General features: G+C 42.0%; 1 protein-coding gene across 1 annotated transcript in view; it reads right to left on the minus strand.

The window, feature by feature from the left end:
- Positions 1 to 13,983, minus strand: part of mRpL38 (mitochondrial ribosomal protein L38) — a 64,251-nt gene that overhangs the window by 13,824 nt on the left and 36,444 nt on the right. The window contains exons 5-7 of the mRNA XM_068353793.1: positions 12,948 to 13,106; positions 4,207 to 4,343; positions 2,849 to 2,936 (exon numbers count right to left, since the gene is read on the minus strand). Of these exons, the coding sequence (XP_068209894.1) occupies positions 2,849 to 2,936; positions 4,207 to 4,343; positions 12,948 to 13,106 (384 nt within the window). The remainder of the gene's footprint in view (positions 1 to 2,848; positions 2,937 to 4,206; positions 4,344 to 12,947; positions 13,107 to 13,983) is intronic.

Below are 13,983 nucleotides of genomic sequence, written 5' to 3' on the forward strand. Positions count from 1 at the left end.
GTGGAAGCCTGCGCAAAGAAGAAGAGTCCTTGACCCCGACCTGAACCGAAGTTCTAGATCGCGAGGGCGAACGTGGGCGCACAGGGCGCGTAACGGGAACCAACAGGAACCGCAGGGAAGATCATCTTGAAAGCGCTGACGAACAGGAGAGCGTTGATGAGCAGAAGGGCGCGCAGGGAAACCCTGACACGCAAGGGAAGAAACCCCCGTGGGGGCAACCCTTTGCCCCAAAGGGAACGTTGTCCGCCGGGAGACTGATGTCCGTCGGAAGACCGCTGTCCGTCGGGCATACCGTTGTCCGTCGGGAAGACCGTTGCCCGTCGGAAGACGAGATCAGACTGCTGTCCATCTGCACCAAGGCGGAAGATCGAGAAAAAGGAGTTGTAGGCTGCAAACGGAGATCCAAAAGGGCACCTCAAGCACCCTTATAGGGAGATGAGAGGCCCTTGCGACGAGGCGGACAGTGGGCCTTACGGCGAGGGAGGCCAACAGCAACAGCAACAGCAACAGAAGAAACCTCCGAAGAGGAGTCTCTATGAGTGTACTCTCTCGCAAACGAGAGAGAAACACTTCGTGGAAGAGACTGGTCAGCCAGTGACCTAAAAGGAGCAATCCTCCGAAGAGGAGCTCCTGCAGTTGCCCAGCCCCTTGAGCGAAACTGCAGGTGCGACCGCTCAGCACCAAGAGCATAGTCGCACGAAAAAAAGGCAAGAGAAGAACCCCCCAAAAGGGGAAAAACTCAAGCCTGGACAGGAAAAACTTCCCTCGGAAGGAAAGTTATCCGCCCAAGGAGGCAAGCCTCCTGACTGTTCTAAAATGAACTGGAGAGCTGTCCGTCGATACGGGAGTACTACCAGTAGAAGGAGACACGCCCCTGACGAAAATACAAGGGGGGAGGCAGCAACAGCCGAATCCCCAGGACTCAACCAGACAGCTCACACCGTTGCTATATTACAGAAACGAACTAGATCGGTAACTGTAAAAAAATAAAACAAATATATTAGTACACATTCATTCCCCCGGGAAGGCTCCGAAGAGGAATCCCCCGAGGGAAAGGAACAAAAATTACACAACAGGCACGTGCCCTCACAACCACTTACACTCGCGGAAGGAGAGCTGTAACCAAAACAGAATTATAACAATTATAATTATGTAACTATGTAATTATGTAATTTAAAAATGAATGAACACTAAAGAAAGAACGAAAAGCCCGAAAGGAATCGTTCTACAAGCTGAAAAACAAAAAACAACTACAATTAGATTCATAACTAATTGATACAAACGTACGGCGTAGCAACCCCCCACACGGAAAGGAAGCTAGGCTACAAGGGCGTAGTAAAACGTAGTAAAAGGGGTGAACGACCTCAAGAGAGAGAGAGAGAGAAAGACATAAGTCAAACTCGATCGCCACCCATAAAATACGCCGTGGTGGCCTAACTGCCGAGGCTTCCACGTAGATATCGTACACTACACACACACATCTGAAAAGGAAACTTACTTATTTCTATACTCAAATATATATACAAACATGAAAACATGTTTACATATATATTGAGTAAAAGAAAAGTAAGCGATTAAGTAAAGACAAAACAGACAATGGCTGCCAAGCGAGGACCAAGACAGAGACGTCTGTCACAGTCCGAGCCAAAAGTTAAAGTGAGTATTCACCTGTGTGTGAGGGGGAGGAGGGGTAGCTAGCTACCACTCCCCTACCCCCCCGCTAACTAGCGAGGGGGTAATACACCCTCGTTAAAATTCTAATGGCTCGCCATTTCAGCTGCGCTAAAAGTAATACCCTTTGTAAATAGCGTGGTTTGTATTTCAGTTACGGAACAAATATCAAAGTATGTGAACTAACGAGTAAAATATCAAAGTATGTGAACTAAGGAGTAAAAATATCAAAGTATGTGAACTAACGAGTAAAATATCTAAGTATGTGAACTAACGAGTAAAAATATCAAAGTATGTGAACTAAGCAGTAAAAATATCAAATTATGTTTACTAAGGAGTAAAAATATCAAAGTATGTGAACTAACGAGTAAAAATATCACAGTATGTGAACTTACGAGTAAAATATCAAAGTATGTGAACTAACGAGTAAAATATCAAAGTATGTGAACTAAGGAGTAAAAATATCAAAGTATGTGAACTAACGAGTAAAATATCAAAGTATGTGAACTAACGAGTAAAAATATCAAAGTATGTGAACTAAGCAGTAAAAATATCAAAGTATGTGAAATAAGGAGTAAAAACATCAATGTACGTGAACTACCAAGTAAAAATATCAAAGTATGTGAACTAACGAGTAAAAATATCAAAGTATGTGAACTAACGAGTAAAAATATCAAAGTATGTGAACTAAATAATAAAAATATCAAAGGATGTGAACTAAGCAGTAAAAATATTAAAGTATGTGTACTAAGGAGTAAAAATATCAAAGTATGTGAACTAACGAGTAAAAATATCAAAGTATGTGTACTAAGGAGTAAAAATATCAAAGTACGTGAACTAAGGAGTAAAAATATCAAAGTACGTGAACTAACGAGTAAAAATATCAAAGTATGTGAACTAAATAATAAAAATATCAAAGGATGTAAACTTAGCAGTAAAAATGTCAAATTATGTGAACTAAGGAGTAAAAATATCAAAATATGTGTACTAAGGAGTAAAAATATCAAAGTACGTGAACTAATGAGTAAAATATCAAAGTATGTGAAATAAGGAGTAAAATATCAAAGTATATGAACTAAGGAGTAAAAATATCAAAGTACGTGAACTAACAAGTAAAAGAAAAAAGAAATATTAGTTTTGCATAATTATAACATGTAAAAAAACCTTATTTACTTACTCATTAAATGGCTTTCTGATTGGAAAATACTTCTCTGGCGTTAAATAGGGTGGAGGGAAATCATACTCGTAAACAGGCTCACGCATATCTGTAAAAAGAGGTTGAAGTAAAATAGGCATTTCAAACTTTGTTTCTTAATAGAATAATTGAGAAAACAATTCTATAAATATATAAAGTTTTTCCGTCTCCCAGGTTCCTAGCAGTAACACTTTTCTCTGCCTTTTAACCCTTTTACCCCCAGGCTATTTGGAACTTTCCAACCCTAAACACCCAGGTGTTTTTTTTTTTTTTTTTCAAGCACATTTTGCAATATTTTTTTTTAAATTGATCTAACAGCCTTAATTTTCATCATAAAGAGGTCAGGTTGGTCTCGTTCTTTTGGAAAATGCCTGAAGTTTCTCATAAAGTTATCGAAAATATGCAAAAAAAAAAATGTAAATAGCATTTTTTTGCAAGGACGTACCAGTACGTCCATGGGGGTAAAGGGATGAGTTTTGTGAAACGTACCAGTACGTCCATTGGGGGTAAAAGGGTTAATTTTGGTCTACTTTCTTGTCTCTATTCGTAATTGCTTGCCTAACTTTAATATTTTTCATGCTTTAGTTATCATTTTTCAAACTATACAAACATTCATATAGGAAAATCCTAGAAGACTTGCAATGCAAAGTATCCCCAGTATATATATATATTATTACTATTGCCTCATACTTCGCGCTTCATAGTCCTCAGCCATGTAGGTCTGGGTCTTCCATCTCTTCTAGTGCCTTGTGGAGCCCAGCTGAACGTTTGGCGAACTAATCTCTCTTGGGGAGTGCGAAGAGCATGCCCAAACCATTTCCATCTACCCCTCATCATGATCTCATGATGGAGAATGGAGAAGATTGAATTCAAACCTCAAGATAGAGACGACTGGCGAAATCTAACCGAGGCCCTTTACGTCAATAGGTATGGGAGGAGAGGATGATAATGACTTGCCTCAAACAAATACTGATCAATTGAATCACAAGCACGCTTGTAGGACATAAATCAAAGTTATTATCATAGCCTTCTATGACATAGCACAGTAATTACAAGCTTTCTGAATAAGGTCTAGAATAAGTGTTCAGATAGGAAATTCCTTCTTTCTCTACTATACGACAGGGTATAAGCAGGAAAGTACTAAGAGTTCTTTGCCAAGTCTTTTTAGCCACTGTTGGATTGTTCAACATCTCTTTTTCCACCTGCTGCCTTTGGTTTCTCCATAACTATAAAACTAATATTTAAAATCCCCAAATAAAATGATAAACATAATCATATTTCATATGCAGATATTTCAAAGGATATTTTTTCAGATGTCGACAAAATGAATCATAACATACTTAATTTTTGGTGGAAAACTTTCATTAAAGTCGAGTCCCAGTCTGACTGGAACCATGAAATGCCTGCTGGAGTCATTTCATCTTGTAGCTCACTGTAGAAATCTAAGGTAGAGAACGTTCGCTCCCGAAGCTCTAAACTGAAAAGAAAACGGAATGTCACATAAGATAATAATTTTACAGACCACGATATCAGAACCGGAGCAAAAGTAAAACATGGAGGACTATAAACAAAATAGTAAAATATGGTCTCACCAGTTTTCTACTTTACTTGAATAAGTTTAGCAACATATTAAGAGGGAAAACTGACGGTGAAAGCAGAACATATATTTTTACTAATAATTAGTATAAAAAAGTCAGGCCAGATCACCGGGTTAACTTTCTTAATTCTCATTTGGGCTAGCTTGAAGGGTTTGTTTTTCATGAATATATAGCAAATATCAAACAGGCTTTAGTTCTCACCCTATTTTTCCATATTGGAGCCCTTAGGCTTATAGCATCTTGCTTTTTCAACTAAGGTTGTAGCTTAGCTTGTAGTAATAATAATAATAATAATAATAATAATGTTATTTTCATTAGTAAAATAAATTTTTGAATATACTTACCCGATGATCATGTAGCTGTCAACTCTGTTGCCCGACAGAAATCTACGGTCGGGATACGCCAGCGATCGCTATACAGGTGGGGGTGTACACAACAGCGCCATTTGTGGTCAGGTACTCCAGTACTTCTTGTCAACACCACCTCAATTTTTTCCTCGGTCCACTGGTTCTCTATGGGGAGGAAGGGTGGGTCAATTAAATCATGATCATCGGGTAAGTATATTCAAAAATTTATTTTACTAATGAAAATAACATTTTTCAATATTAATCTTACCCGATGATCATGTAGCTGATTCACACCCAGGGTGGTGGGTGGAGACCAGCATACATGTTAACAAAGAAGCTAAGTATCCCGTATTTCATTTATTAGTTATTCAAAAATAACATAAAATAAATAAGTACCTGGTAAGGAAGACGACTTGAACCATTACTCTGCCTTTATTAAGTACGTCTTCCTTACTGAGCGTAGCGGTCCTCTTAGGATGCTGAACGACTCTTAGGTGCTGAAGTATAAAGGGCTGCAACCCATACTAAAGGACCTCATCACAACCTTTAACCTCGGCGCTTCTCAAGAAAGAATTGACCACCCGCCAAATCAACAAGGATGTGGAAGGCTTCTTAGCCGACCGTACAACCCATAAAAAGTATTCAAGAGAAAGGTTAAAAAGGTTATGGGATTATGGGAATGTAGTGGCTGAGCCCCCGCCTACTACTGCATTCGTTGCTACGAATGGTCCCAGGGTGTAGCAGTTCTCGTAAAGAGACTGGACATCTTTGAGATAGAATGATGCGAACACTGACTTGCTTCTCCAATAGGTTGCATCCATAACACTCTGCAGAGAACGGTTCTGTTTGAAGGCCACTGAAGTAGCCACAGCTCTCACTTCATGTGTCCTTACCTTCAGCAAAGCAAGGTCTTCTTCCTTCAGATGAGAATGTGCTTCCCTAATCAGAAGCCTGATTTAGTAAGAAACTGAGTTCTTAGACCTTGGAAGAGAAGGCTTCTTGATAGCACACCATAAGGCTTCTGATTGTCCTCGTAAAGGTTATGACCTTTTTAGATAGTACCTAAGAGCTCTAACTGGGCAAAGTACTCTCTCCAGTTCGTTCCCCACCAAGTTGGACAGGCTTGGGATCTCGAACGACTTAGGCCAAGGACGAGAAGGAAGCTCGTTTTAGCAAAAACCGAGCTGCAAGGAACATGTAGCCGTTTCAGATGTGAAAACTATGTTCCTGCTGAAGGCGTGGATCTCACTTACTCTTTTAGCTGTTGCCAAGCACACGAGGAAAAGAGTTTTTAATGTGAGGTCCTTAAAAGAGGCTGATTGGAGAGGTTCAAATCTTGATGACATAAGGAACCTTAGGACCACGTCTAGATTCCAGCCTGGAGTGGACAACCGACGTTCCTTTGAGGTCTCAAAAGACCTAAGGAGGTCCTGTAGATCTTTGTTGGTGGAAAGATCCAAGCCTCTGTGGCGGAAAACCGCTGCCAACATACTTCTGTAACCCTTGATCGTAGGAGCTGAAAGGGATCTTACGTTCCTTAGATGTAACAGGAAGTCAGCAATCTGGGTTACAGTGGTACTGGTTGAGGAAACTGGATTAGCCTTGTACCAGCTTCGGAAGCCTTCCCCTTTAGACTGATAGACTCTGAGAGTGGATGTCCTCCTTGCACTGGCAATCGCTCTGGCTGCCTCCTTCGAAAAGCCCCTAGCTCTTGAGAGTCTTTCGATAGTCTGAAGGCAGTCAGACGAAGAGCGTGGAGGATTGGGTGTACCTTCTTTACGTGAGGTTGACGTAGAAGGTCCACTCCTAGAGGAAGAGTCCTGGGAATGTCGACCAGCCATTGCAGTACCTCTATGAACCATTCTCTCGCGGGCCAGAGGGGAGCAACCAACGTCAGCCGTGTCCCTTTGCGAGAGGCGAACTTCTGAAGTACCCTGTTGACAATCTTGAACGGCGGGAATGCATACAGGTCGAGATGGGACCAATCCAGCAGAAAAGCATCCACGTGAACTGCTGCTGGGTCTGGAATCGGAGAACAATACAACGGGAGCCTCTAGGTTATCGAGGTAGCGAACAGATCTATGGTTGGCTGACCCCACAGGGCCCAAAGTCTGCTGCAAACATTCTTGTGAAGGGTCCACTCTGTGGGGATGACCTGACCCTTCCGGCTGAGGCGATCTGCCATGACATTCATATCGCCCTGAATGAACCTCGTTACCAGCGTGAGCTTTCGATCTTTTGACCAGATGAGGAGGTCCCTTGCGATCTAGAACAACTTCCACGAATGAGTCCCTCCCTGCTTGGAGATGTAAGCCAAGGCTGTGGTGTTGTCAGAGTCCACCTCCACCACCTTGTTAAGCTGGAGGGACTTGAAGTTTATCAAGGCCAGATGAACCGCCAACAGCTCCTTGCAATTGATGTGAAGTGTCCTTTGCTCCTGATTCCATGTTCCCGAGCATTCCTGTCCGTCCAAAGTCGCACCCCAGCCCGTGTCTGATGCGTCCGAGAAGAGACGGCGGTCGGGTTTCTGAACAGCCAAAGGTAGACCTTCCTTGAGAAGAAAGCTGTTCTTTCACCACGTTAGAGTAGACCTCCTCTCTTCGGAAACAGGAACTGAGACCGTCTCTAGCGTCATGTCCTTTATCCAGTGAGCAGCTAGAAGATACTGAAGGGGGCGGAGGTGGAGTCTCCCTAACTCGATGAACAGGGCCAGCGATGAAAGTGTCCCTGTTAGACTCATCCACTACCTGACTGAGCATCGGTTCCTTCTCAGCATGCTCTGGATGCATTCTAGGGCTTGGTAGATACTTGGGGCCGACGGAAAAGCCCGAAAAGCTCGACTCTGAAGCTCCATACCCAGGTAGACAAAGGTCTGGGATGGGACGAGCTGGGACTCCTCTAAATTGACCAGGAGGCCCAGTTCCTTGGTCAGATCCATAGTCCATCTGAGATTCTCCAGACAGCGACGACTTGTGGGAGCTCTTAAAAGCCAGTCGTCTGACGGAGCCGGACACAAGATCATGGTACTGCTGCACAGTCTGTGAACTGTCAACCATGGGGAAGCGAGGAAGTACAGCGACAACCCGAAACTGTCTAGACTGTCTGGGTAGTACAGACAACTCCTTATCGGGTTGCTGAGGTTGCCGCACTGCGTCACAACAAGTCCCCTCTGCTGGTTGTTGAACGTCTTCCCAGTGACACACTGACTCCGTAAACAAAAAATCCTCTAACAAGGACTAAGCTTGGACTGCATGTCTTGCAACAAAGCTCAAGGTCTATGGGAGCAGGTGTGGCAACAGACGGGGTTAGCGAATGAAGCGGAACCATTACCCTCCCTGGAAGCATGTGCTTAAATAAAAGTCCATAGGAGGCTAAGCAGCTTAAGGCTCCTCTCCAAATGACAGAGTCCTCAAGGGAATATCAGAAGGAGGGAGAATAGCACTTTCTCATCTACAGGAACCATATCCGAGAAAAGCTAAGTTCTCTCAGTGAGGGTTTCACTGGTGCAAAAGCAGCAGACCAGAAGGCAACGTTATGAAACTGCTTGACAGTCTTGTGAGTTGGCAACAACCAAAGATGTGTGACTGAGGAGCATGCGGTAAGGTATGCAGAGCATGCGGTAAGGTATGCAGAGCATGCTGTAAGGTATGCAGAGCATGCTGTAAGGTATGCAGAGCATGCTGTAAGGAATGCAGAGCATGTTGTAAGGTATGCAGAGCATGCTGTATGCAGAGCATGCTGTATGCAGAGCATGCTGTAAGGTATGCAGAGCATGCTGTAAGGAATGCAGAGCATGCTGTATGCAGAGCATGCTGTAAGGTATGCAGAGCATGCTGTAAGGTATGCAGAGCATGCTGTATGTAGAGCATGCTGTATGTAGAGCATGCTGTAAGGTATGCAGAGCATGTTGCATGGCATGCGGCTTATGCTGCATGGGATGAGGCTCATGCTGCATGGGATGAGGCTCATGCTGCATGGTATGAGGCTCATGCTGCATGGGATGAGGCTCATGCTGCAAGGGATGAGGCTCAGGCCGCATGGGTTGAGGAGGATGCCGCATAGTATGAGGCTCCTGCCTCATGGGTTGAGGAGGTTGCCGCATAGCATGAGGCTCCTGCCTCATGGGTTGAGGAGGATGCCGCATAGCATGAGGCTCCTCATAGCATGAGGCTCCTCATAGCATGAGGCTCCTGCCTCATGGGTTGAGGAGGATGTCGCATAGCATGAGGCTCCTCATAGCATGAGGCTCCTGCCTCATGGGTTGAGGAGGATGCCACATAGCATGAGGCTCCTCATAGCATGAGGCTCCTGCCTCATGGGTTGAGGAGGATGTCGCATAGCATGAGGCTCCTCATAGCATGAGGCTCCTGCCTCATGGGTTGAGGAGGATGCCGCATAGCATGAGGCTCCTCATAGCATGAGGCTCCTGCCTCATGGGTTGAGGAGGATGCCGCATAGCATGAGGCTCCTGCCTCATGGGTAGAGGAGGTTGCCGCATAGCATGAGGCTCCTGCCTCATGGGTTGAGGAGGTTGCCTCATAGTGCTGGAACCCGGCAACTCCCGATGCGGCAACTCACGCATGAAAGCAGGAGGCGCAGCAAGAACATGCGTCTGGCAGGGTGGACTGCGCATCGGAGGTGGAGCTCTCACAGGTGGAGGGTGGGAGCAGGCAGCCGCAGTATCTGCTGAGCGCACAACCTCGGCGGGTTGTAGGTTAACAGGCTGCATTGTCAATCTTCCAGCATGATACTCCTGTATGAAGGAGCAAGCTGAGACTGTATAGTCTGCAGCATGGACCACTAGGGTCTATGAAAGACAACAACAAACGGAGCTACTGTCCGTTGAGACTGAGGGTCTAAAACAGCTGGTGCGGCAACAGACAGAGTTACTGCCTGTTGCGGTACCACCTTGCCTCTCTGGGAGGTGTGCAGTTGTCGTACTGCAGCAAGTCCGAACTGACCCAGTGGCAGTGGCTACACCTAGGAGTTGGACTTGCGCGGAAGGGACCGACTTGCACTTAAAAGCTGAAAGATTTGGTCCATGGTTTCTGCGAGAAACCTCTTCCGCAGACGAGGAATAAATGGGCTCTCTCGTCTTTGTGTGGGTGGGGTGATCACGTCGGCTACGTGAGTGGATACACCCGAAACCACGGAGGGAAACGTCTGTTCGTCGATCAAGGCCTGATGAACCCATAAGTCCTTCGACATTACTTCTCCCCTGGGCTTGGGAGCTTGTAAGAGGTCCCAGACTAGGCGAACAACTGGCACGAACAGAGGAACCCTCGAACGCAACACTGTAACACTTTGCGCTTATCACTTTATCACTTTTGATTTTCTGTTTGCACTTATTTCACTGAACTCGAACTTTAAGTGGTTTGTACCTGAAACACGCAATTCTATCCTTCATTAAAAGTTAGTAATTGCGAAAACAGTATTACAATGTAACAGAAAAACATAATGAAAGATAAAGAATTCAGTGGCTGGAAAAGAGACTAAACACTAGATCAAATAAACTACGTTTAAAATCTCTCACCGCATAAAGCCTGGGAACAAGAATAAAACTCTAGAAACGTTTACCTTCTTCCCCTAAAGAGACTAGGGAGAAGAGCAAAAACGATAACAACGTTACCCGCTTGAACGAAACGTTTATCCTCCTCTCTCTCCCTCCGTCTCTATCTCTCTCTCTCTCTCTCTTGACTTAGCACCTGAGAGAAGAGCCCAATTATATATATCGTTAAAACATATTATTGTTAAAGGAAAAAAACTGAAAGATTTCCCAAATAAAAAGTTCCTTTATTAGAATTAAAACCATTTAAGCTAAGAAAGAATGAACAAAACGCTAGAATCGGTTTACTCTTACTGCAACGTGAAACCGTGAATACTCTCTCTCTATCGTAACGATAGAGCGCAAGTTGAACGTTCTGAACGTCAACAACTGCGGAGACAAAACAAAACGTTAGTTCAACTTTGAAAACAGTACGAGACTATCAAAGAAATTCTTTCAAAAACATTAAAATTAAAATAACATAAAATCTTAACAGGTAAAAACGATATGACGGGCTCAATGTTAATTAACTTCGGTTCCAAGAAAAGACCGCCTACTATTAGGAAAGGTCGCATATAAACAAACATAAAAATTAATTTTATAAGTTTATAATAAAAGGAAGTTAATCGAAGAGGCCTATAAAAGGCGGAGAGATATAAAATAAATCTATAACTTTGTTAAGCAAAATTAAGAAAGAGAGTCTATACTCTCTTCGACACCAACACTTCCGTCTAAGGGAAGGGTCGGCCATTTAAAAGTGAAAGAGAGTTCATACTCTCTTCGTCACCAAAATTAAATCAAATTAATTCCAAAAACTTGCTAAGCTAATGTTAAAGCTTCCTGAATAGCGAAGGCTAAACTCTAGAGCAAATACATCACCAAATCGTGAACAATAACTCCAGAATCAACAGCGTATCCAAGTAGGTCTAGCCGGTGGCACGACAGAGGAAAAATTGAGGTGGTGTTGACAAGAAGTACTGGAGTACCTGACCACAGATGGCGCTGTTGTGTACACCCCCACCTGTATAGCGATCGCTGGCGTATCCCGACCGTAGATTTCTGTCGGGCAACAGAGTTGACAGCTACATGATCATCGGGTAAGATTAATATTGAAAAAATAATAATAATAATAATAATAATCATTGTTGTATAGCACTACTCAAAATTTTTACAAGGCTCCTCCCATTTTTCCTTAGTATAAAAGATATCAAGCTAGAAGGATATTCATTTATGTTAACGTGGCTATATTCAATATTATTATTATTATTATTATTATTATTATTATTATTATTATTATTACTTGCTAAGCTACAACCCTAGTTGGGAAAGTAGGATGCTATAAGCCCAAGGGCTCCAACAGGGAAAATAGCCTAGAGAGGAAAGGAAATAAGGAAAAACTACAAGAGAAGTTTAAGAACAATACCAACATTAAAATAAATCTTTCCCATGAAAATCTGAAGTGTAGGGAATAGATATTTAATAGAAGTTATGTAATTTTTTTATTTTTAATTACTTTAACCCTTTTACCCCCAAGTTATTTGGAACTTTCCAACCCTTAACCCCCAGGCATTTTTTTTAAGCCCATTTTGCAGTATATTTTTTTTAAATTGCTCTAACAGCCTTAATTTTTGTCATAGAGAGGTCAGGTTGGTCTCATTCTCTTGGAAAATGCCTGAAATTTCTCAAAAAAATTATCAAAAATATGCAAAAAAAAATGTAAATAGCAGTCTTTTGCAAGGACATACCGGTAAGTCCATGGGGATAAAGGGATGAGTTTTGTGAAACGTACCAGTACGTCCATTGGGGGTAAAAGCGTTAAAAAGCTCTGAAGGTGTATTTTCAACTTAAGTCAAAGAATTTATTATTGCCACAATATTTCTTGATAGGCACCAGGATGAAATATCCACTGAAACTAGACACTAAGGCAAAAGTGTTCCAATTTAAACCCAGCATTATGAAGCTTCATCTGTGGTGGAAATGTGGGAGGTTGGGCTGTGGCACCCTAGCAGTACCAGCTGAACTCGGTTGAGTCCCTTGTTAGGCTGGAGGAACGTAGAGAGTAGAGGTCCCCTTTTTTTTGTTTCATTTGATGATGTCGGCTACCCCCAAAAATTGGGGGAAGTGCCTTGGTATATGTATGTATGTATGTATAAAATAGCTCACTCCTTTCACTCAAAACAAAATAGATTCTTTCACAACTAGCTCGTGTAATCAAAATCACATATGATACTTATGATCTTAGGATATCTTGTATTCATTATTGACTATTCTCGTGTAGTTTACTTATTTCCTTTTTCCACCGGGCTATTTTTCCCTGTTGGAGCCCTTGGCCATATGGCATCCTACTTTTCCAACTAATAATAATAATAATAAGAATAATAATAATAATAATAATAATAATAATAATAATAACTAAATATTTTAAAAAAATGGCATTTACTATACTGTCAGTAGTACTTGCCGCCAAAGAGAATTTCTAAAATATTTTATAAGAAATGTAAGAAACACATATACAGCCAAAAATGAACAGAGAATATGTAAGAGATGACATTAAAATGCAATTAGTTAGTTAATACGATATTCCTACTTACCAAGGAGCTTGTCTTTGGTATTTTGAAAAATCTATAGGTCCCTCTTGCTTATACAAGAGGAACACCATACGCTGATATCCAACCCCTCTGGGCGGGAAGGGCTGCAGGTAGTCACAAATAACATCTCCTTTACTCACATCGCCGCCTGGAATATTTCCCCTGGAAAAAGTTCTAACGTCATATTACAAAATACCAAATATATCTTGAATGTCTTACGATACCAATCATTATTGAAGTGGAAGTATTACATTAAAACCTATGTAAAAGGTATGGGGCATTCTGTATTGTGATACTGTATTTATAATAGCCATTATAAGAAATAATATCCAAGGATACAAAATCATACCCAAAACCAAAATCATATAGTTATTAACCCTTTTACTCCCAGGCTCTTTGGAAATTTCCAACCCTTAACCCCCAGGGGGTTATTTTTTTCCCAGCACATTTTGCAGTATATTTTTTTTAAATTGCTCTAACAGCCTTAATTTTTGTCATAGGGAGATCAGGTTCGTCTCATTCTCTTGGAAAATGCCTGAATTTTCTCAAAAAATTAAAAAAAATATGAAAATAAAATTGTAAATAGCAGTTTTTTGCAAGGACGTACCAGTACGTCCATGGGGGTAAAGGGATGAGTTTTGTGAAACGTACCAGTACGTCCTTTGGGGGTAAAAGGGTTAAGCAAAATTAAAATACAGTATCTTACTTCATATGTATTAGCAAAACCAACAATTTATGAAAAGTCATAAAAGTAAAACCTTGAACACATCATTGTATAGAAGTTTATTCAGACCGATAAGTAAGCCTTCTTGGCCCTTCATGGTTAACTTGTACTTGTTCTTCACTGAGAAGTGAAACTGGAGAATGGTAAGGCCGAGCAAAAATACTCAAGGAAATACTTGTAGATATGAAGGGAAAGGCCGACAGCTATCGAATTGCAGGTTCAAGGGAATGCATAATCTTTTTAGTAGAATAAAAATTAATTGTGGTACAAGGGATACTTTGCGGGCAGTGCCAGGTAGGCACCTTAACCCTTTTA

Source organism: Palaemon carinicauda, chromosome 30 (assembly GCF_036898095.1).
Source record: "Palaemon carinicauda isolate YSFRI2023 chromosome 30, ASM3689809v2, whole genome shotgun sequence".
Taxonomy (NCBI): domain Eukaryota; kingdom Metazoa; phylum Arthropoda; class Malacostraca; order Decapoda; family Palaemonidae; genus Palaemon; species Palaemon carinicauda.